The sequence below is a fragment of the Protomyctophum parallelum genome (genome assembly GCF_964188405.1).
Source record: "Protomyctophum parallelum genome assembly, chromosome: 23".
NCBI lineage: Eukaryota > Metazoa > Chordata > Actinopteri > Myctophiformes > Myctophidae > Protomyctophum > Protomyctophum parallelum.
The window spans coordinates 25,838,392-25,845,178 of NC_139715.1; the positions used below are offsets into that span (position 1 = coordinate 25,838,392).

Below are 6,787 nucleotides of genomic sequence, written 5' to 3' on the forward strand. Positions count from 1 at the left end.
GAACCTCTGCCCCAAACTTTCCAGAACGGCCTGTTATAGCGCCACCAAGAGGCCGGCTTCCAAAGTTCACAGGAGTGCTCAGTTTCAAACAAAATGCTGCAAATCATGAACACATCGCGTGATAAATAAATAAATAAAATGCTGAAAATAGCCGATCTACAAGCGTGAGCTTGTAGATCTGCTATTTTCAGCATGCAACCAAGTGTAAAATTAATTTTATTTCATTTACTGATGAAATTAAATTCATCAGGCATTTTTGTCCAAAAAGGATTTCACCAAAGACAGACCTTGCATGTTTCCATTCGGGTCCCATCCACTCACACATGACATGAATAATAATTGAACACAGTAAAAACAATTGATATAACAATAATAATTTAAAACAACGTATGAAGTTCCTCTAAACAAGAAATATACAGTATGCACAGGTTGGGGCCGAAGTTAATCGGAAGGAGATATTAGCATAAAGAGGCCATGGGCGATCACCTCCTCTCCCTTTGACCTGCTGACATTTCATATTTTTTTAATCGCAATTAGTCCCGGCCCTACTAAAAACAGTAGGTTCTTTGATCTTTATAAATACCTCTATAAAACACATTGAAAAGCAACACAGCAGGCAAGGATGTGTTATATCATATGTCTTCTTTTATTTTCCAGAAGCCATTATTCATAAATACTGTTTGTTCATTATGATTGTCCATTCAGCTCCATTCACTCCAATTCCACCAGAGTTTAAATACTGTTTGTTCATTATGCTTGTCCATTCAGCTCCATTCACTCCAATTCCACCAGAGTTTAAATACTGTTTGTTCATTATGCTTGTCCATTCAGCTCCATTCACTCCAATTCCACCAGAGTTTAACCCATTCTGACCTGAGATTAGATTCATACGAGGTTTCCACTGGACACACACTGGTCTGATTAAATACTGTTTGTTCATTATGCTTCTCCATTGAGCTCCATTCACTCCAATTCCACCAGAGTTTAAATACTGTTTGTTCATTATGCTTCTCCATTCAGCTGCATTCACTCCAATTCCACCAGAGTTTAAATACTGTTTGTTCATTATGCTTGTCCATTCAGCTCCATTCACTCCAATTCCACCAGAGTTTCGGCAGCAGTTTGCCACCGAGTGTTTATAATTATTCAAATAGTAGATCATTATACTTCAAATTAAATTACACTGAATTAAATAAGAAATAACGACTTAACCCGGAACCCCTCTTGGTGTTTTTATTCTACTTTAGCTGGTGCCGCGTGACGAGCTTGTAATCGTGAGAATGTGGTGCAAATCATTGAATATATATTCATTCAGAGCAAATGTTTTTAACTCAAATCTTTGCTTCTTGGGGTGAGGGAGGGTCAAAAAACCTTAGGTTTCGTTTTTGGCTGTGGGACCCAGCCTTTCGTCCAATCAGGATAGAGAGTCAAAAATGAAACCTAAGGTTTTTTGACCCCCAGGGGTTAACTGGGGACAGGGAGGAACTCCTTATATGGCCAGCACACTCTATAGTAGGGAGGATTATCACAACAAAACAAAAAAATAAGTGATATTTGAATTAAGTGAAATCACTGAATATACCTTTAAACATCATGTATAAGTTATCAGTAAGGTATTAGTAAGTAGTAAACTATTCACATATAGTTATAGTAAATATTTACGGATGTCAACAAACAGTCTGTTCATGATTATTACTCATCTACAAACTGCTTATAAATGTTTATAAATGCTTTATAACAGGTTGGTATTTTCCGCAGCCAAATATAGATAATTCTGGGGTCCTTGACGTGAAAAAGGTTGCACAACATTGACATAGAAACAGGTTTTACAGAAAACCTTTGACGACATTTTTTTATAATCATTAGGTCTAAATGGGTTAAAACCACCTCAGGGCTCCATATTGTCCCATATCTACAAATAGCAGATCTACAACCTCATATCGCGCCACCGAGTGGCGCGCTAAGAGCTTGTAGGTCTGCTATTTTTTGAAAAATCGAAGAACGACTGAAACAGAAACATAGCTTTTTACAGAAAACTGTCAGGATGTCGAAGACATTTTTTAGAATCTGATCTCAGGTCAGAATGGGTTAAAAAGCTTTCATGATTTCATAATGCATTATCATATATTTTATTATCATACATTCAGTCTCAGTGTGTGTGTGTGTGTGTGTGTGTGTGTGTGTGTGTGTGTGTGTGTGTGTGTGTGTGTGTGTGTGTGTGTGTGTGTGTGTGTGTGTGTGTGTGTGTGTGTGTGTGTGTGTGTGCGTGCGTGCATGCGTCTAATAGACACACAGGTCAGGGAACTTCATCTCGTAGAGGGGGATGGAACGGGGCGGGGCCTGTCCCAGGGAGGCGGAGCCTGAGGGCGAGGGCGGCGGCCTGATGGTGGACTCGAAGATCTCATCCAGTTTACTCTGTAAGATACACGACTGAGAGAGAGACATAGACATGACACAGAGAGAGAGAGAGAGAGAGAGAGAGAGAGACATAGACATGACACAGAGAGAGAGAGAGAGAGAGACATAGACATGACACAGAGAGAGAGAGAGAGAGAGAGAGAGAGAGAGAGAGAGACATGACACAGAGAGATGAGGGGTTCAGAGTCTTGCTCAAGGACACTTGGACACTAACTCTGGGGGAGCCCACAGGGATCGATTCATTATATATATTTTTAATAACTAGGAAAGGAAGTGATGAAAGTAGCAATAATAACAATATTATATGTATTAGATATTAAAATGTGTACCAGAACCCATAGTTTGGGACACACACACACACAGTGCAGCACTGACAATGTGACACACAGCACCCTCTGCTGGGTGAAAGCAGCACTGACAATGTGACACAACAGCACCCTCTGCTGGGTGAAAGCAGCACTGACCCTGGCGCCACAGTGAGCAGCGATCTCCTCAAAGGGAGCCTTCTGGAACCTCTCCATCAGCTGACGTCTCCTTTCCTTCTGCTCCTCCACCATTACACTGTCACCTAGAGAGAGAGAGAGAGAGAGGAAGAGAGAGGCAGAGAGAGAGAGAGAGAGAAGTCAGAAAAGCATGGGCCCTTATTTGGTCATATGGGGTCATATTTAGCACTGAGTGGAACTCTTGTCAGTCTTTACAGTGGTAAGGTTTTTCTCCAGTGATACGCTGGTGTGCCTGCAGGTGACTTGACTGAGTGAAACACAGTTCACAGTCTTTACAGTGGTAAGGTGTTTCTCCAGTGTGGATACGCTGGTGTGCCTGCAGATGACTTGACTGAGTGAAACTCTTGTCAGTCTTTATAGTGGTAAGGTGTTTCTCCAGTGTGGATACGCTGATGTCTCACCAAGGAACCTAAACAACTGAAACTCTTGTGACAGTGTTTGCAGATGTGGCTTTTCTTTCCTGTGTAACTCGGTGTCTTTACATTCTTGGCAAACTCTTGATGACCGTTAGATTTTGCTTCATCTGTGTCTCTTTGTTTCTGGCTGGTTACAGACCAGTTCATTTGCTGACAGGCTGCTGAAGGGATCTGTTCATCCATCCGTGTTTGGCAGTATAGATGTCGCTGTGGCTACTCTTCATGGGTTCACGGAGGAAGGTGGAGTCACAGGCATATGGAGACTCAAAAAAGGAGACCCGATTCTGGAAGTATTAGGGCTCGCTCCTTCCTTCCATCATGAAATGCAGCTATAAATGCACTTATGAGAATGAGCTGTATAGGTTCCTAGTTTGGGGTTGGACAATAGTCTTTATTGACATTGTTATACATTGTTTTGTTTCGATTGTGTTGTTCTACTTTAGCTTTGGCAATGCAAACGTCTGTTTTCCTCATAATGTCAATAAAGGATCCTTTGAACTGAATCAAACAGAAATCAGACAAACAGTTATCATTATAGAACTATAAACTGATCTAACTGAAGCCATCATACATATAATCACTTGATTGATAACAAAATGTGTGCTTAATAATAATAATAATAATACTCACAAATTGCATTTTTTAATGTCTCAAATGTTATCTGCTCTGTTTGAGACTTCTGGAGAGAGAGAGAGAGAGAGAGAGAGAGAGAGAGAGAGAGAGAGAGAGACAGACAGACAGAGTAAAGTGGCTGCAAAGTTTACAAGAGTGTCCTCAGTCATCAATGTCTCTCATGCACGCTCGCACACGCACGCACACGCACACACACACACACACACACACACACACACACACACACACACACACACACACACACACACACACACACACACACACACACACACACACACACACACACACACACACACACACACACACACACACACACACACACACACACACACACACACACACACACACACACACACACACACACACACACACACACCCCTACCTGTGCAGTGTGGTGACTGTAGGCGTTCAGGTCCATCTGAACGGACACAGCGTCCACAACACTCATCCTCCTCCCGGGATGGTCCTCATCTGTCACCGGAAAACACACACAGCACTGTGAATACATGTAATACAGTACATGTTAATACATGTATTAGTATATGTTAACCCATTCTGACCTGAGATCAGATTCAAAAAATGTTCTTCTACATCCTGACAGTTTTCTGAAAAAGCTATGTTTCTATGTCAGCCGTTCTTCGATTTAAAAAAAAATAGCTGACCTACAAGCTCGTAGCGCGCCGCTCGTAGCGCACCACTCGGTGGCGCGATACGAGCTTGTAGATCTGCTATTTTTCAATAGCTAAAGCATAGCGTAATGTTAACACTAAAAGGGGATCCGGCCCAGAATGGGTTAATACATGTATTAGTACATGTAAATACATGTAATAGTACATGTTAATACATGTAATAGCAATAAGGCGACGGTGACTCAGGGGTAGAGTGGCCGAATGGGAACCGTAAGGTTGCCAGTTCGAACTTATGTGGGTGGGCTCCCCCAGAGTTAGTGTCGAAGTGTCCTTGAGCAAGAAAGACTCTGAACCCCTGATTGCTAAGGGGCGCTGATCTTGTCATCATACACACATGACATCATCACATTCCGGCCAATCGCAATATGCGTCTTCACTTTTTATCCTCAATGTGTGTATAGGCTATACTTTGCTCGGGCCAATCAAATCGTTGCTATATGGGGTGACGATCAGCCAATCGAATCATCGCTATGTGACTCACACAAACACACACGGAGCTGGGCATAGGGAGAAATGGCGTGTGTGCGTGCGTGCGTGCGTGTACCTGTGATGTGTGGTGTGTATGTGCGTGCGCATATACCTGTGATGTGTGGTGTGTATGTGTGTGCGTGTACCTGTTATGTGTGGTGTGTATGCGCGTGCGTGCGTGTACCTGTTATGTGTGGTGTGTATGTGTGTGCGTGTACCTGTTACTGTATGTGTGGTGTGGTGTGTATGTGTGTGCGTGTACCTGTTACTGTATGTGTGGTGTGGTGTGTATGTGTGTGCGTGTACCTGGTATGTGTGGTGTGTATGTGTGTGCGTGTATACCTGTGATGTGTGGTGTGTATGTGTGTGCGTGTATACCTGTGATGTGTGGTGTGTATGTGTGTGCGTGTACCTGTGATGTGTGTATGTGTATGTGTGTGTGTGTACCTGTTATGTGTGGTGTGTATGTGTGTGCGTGTACCTGTGATGTGTGGTGTGTATGTGTGTGCGTGTACCTGTGATGTGTGGTGTGTGTGTGTGTGTGTGTGCGTGTACCTGTTATGTGTGGTGTGTATGTGTGTGCGTGTACCTGTTATGTGTGTATGTGTATGTGTGTGTGTGTACCTGTTATGTGTGGTGTGTATGTGTGTGCGTGTACCTGTTATGTGTGGTGTGTATGTGCGTGCGTGTACCTGTTATGTGTGGTGTGTATGTGTGTGCGCGTACCTGTTATGTGTGGTGTGTATGTGCGTGCGTGTACCTGTTATGTGTGGTGTGTGTGTGTGTGTGCGTGTGATGTGTGGTGTGTGTGTGTGTGCGTGTACCTGTGATGTGTGGTGTGTATGTGTGTGCGTGTACCTGTGATGTGTGGCGTGTGTGTGTGTGCGTGTACCTTTGATGTGTGGTGTGTATGTGTGTGCGTGTACCTGTGATGTGTGGTGTGTGTGTGTGTGTGTGTGTGTACCTGTGATGTGTGGCGTGTGTGTGTGCGTGTACCTGTGATGTGTGGTGTGTGTGTGTGTGCGTGTACCTGTGATGTGTGGCGTGTGTGTGTGTGCGTGCACCTGTGATGTGTGGTGTGTATGTGTGTGCGTGTACCTGTGATGTGTGGTGTGTATGTGTGTGCGTGTACCTGTGATGTGTGGTGTGTATGTGTGTGCGTGTACCTGTTATGTGTGGTGTGTATGTGTGTGTGTGTACCTGTTATGTGTGGTGTGTATGTGTGTGTGTGTGTACCTGTTATGTGTGGTGTGTATGTGTGTGCGTGTATACCTGTGATGTGTGGTGTGTGTGTATGTGCGTGTACCTGTTATGTGTGGTGTGTGTGTGTGTGTGTGCGCGTGTACCTGTGATGTGTGTATGTGTGTATGTGTGTGCGTGTATACCTGTGATGTGTGGTGTGTGTGTATGTGCGTGTACCTGTGATGTGTGGTGTGTATCTGTGTGCGTGTACCTGTTATGTGTGTATGTGTGTGCGTGTACCTGTGATGTGTGGTGTGTGTGTGTGTGTGTGTGTGTGCGTGTACCTGTGATGTGTGGTGTGTGTGTGTGTGTGCGTGTACCTGTGATGTGTGGTGTGTGTGTGCGTGCGTGTACCTGTGATGTGTGGTGTGTGTGTGTGTGTGTGTGTGTGCGTGTACCTGTGATGTGTGGTGTGTGT

General features: G+C 43.9%; 1 protein-coding gene across 1 annotated transcript in view; it reads right to left on the reverse strand.

Annotated features, from left to right (window-relative positions):
* Positions 1–2,280: 2,280 nt before the first annotated feature.
* LOC310853969 (protein EFR3 homolog B-like) overlaps positions 2,281–6,787 on the reverse strand; it is a gene marked incomplete at both ends in the record, with an annotated part of 9,271 nt that continues 4,764 nt past the window's right edge. The window contains 4 exons of the mRNA XM_083758445.1: positions 2,281–2,430; positions 2,883–2,986; positions 3,968–4,016; positions 4,353–4,441. Of these exons, the coding sequence (XP_083614571.1) occupies positions 2,281–2,430; positions 2,883–2,986; positions 3,968–4,016; positions 4,353–4,441 (392 nt within the window). The remainder of the gene's footprint in view (positions 2,431–2,882; positions 2,987–3,967; positions 4,017–4,352; positions 4,442–6,787) is intronic.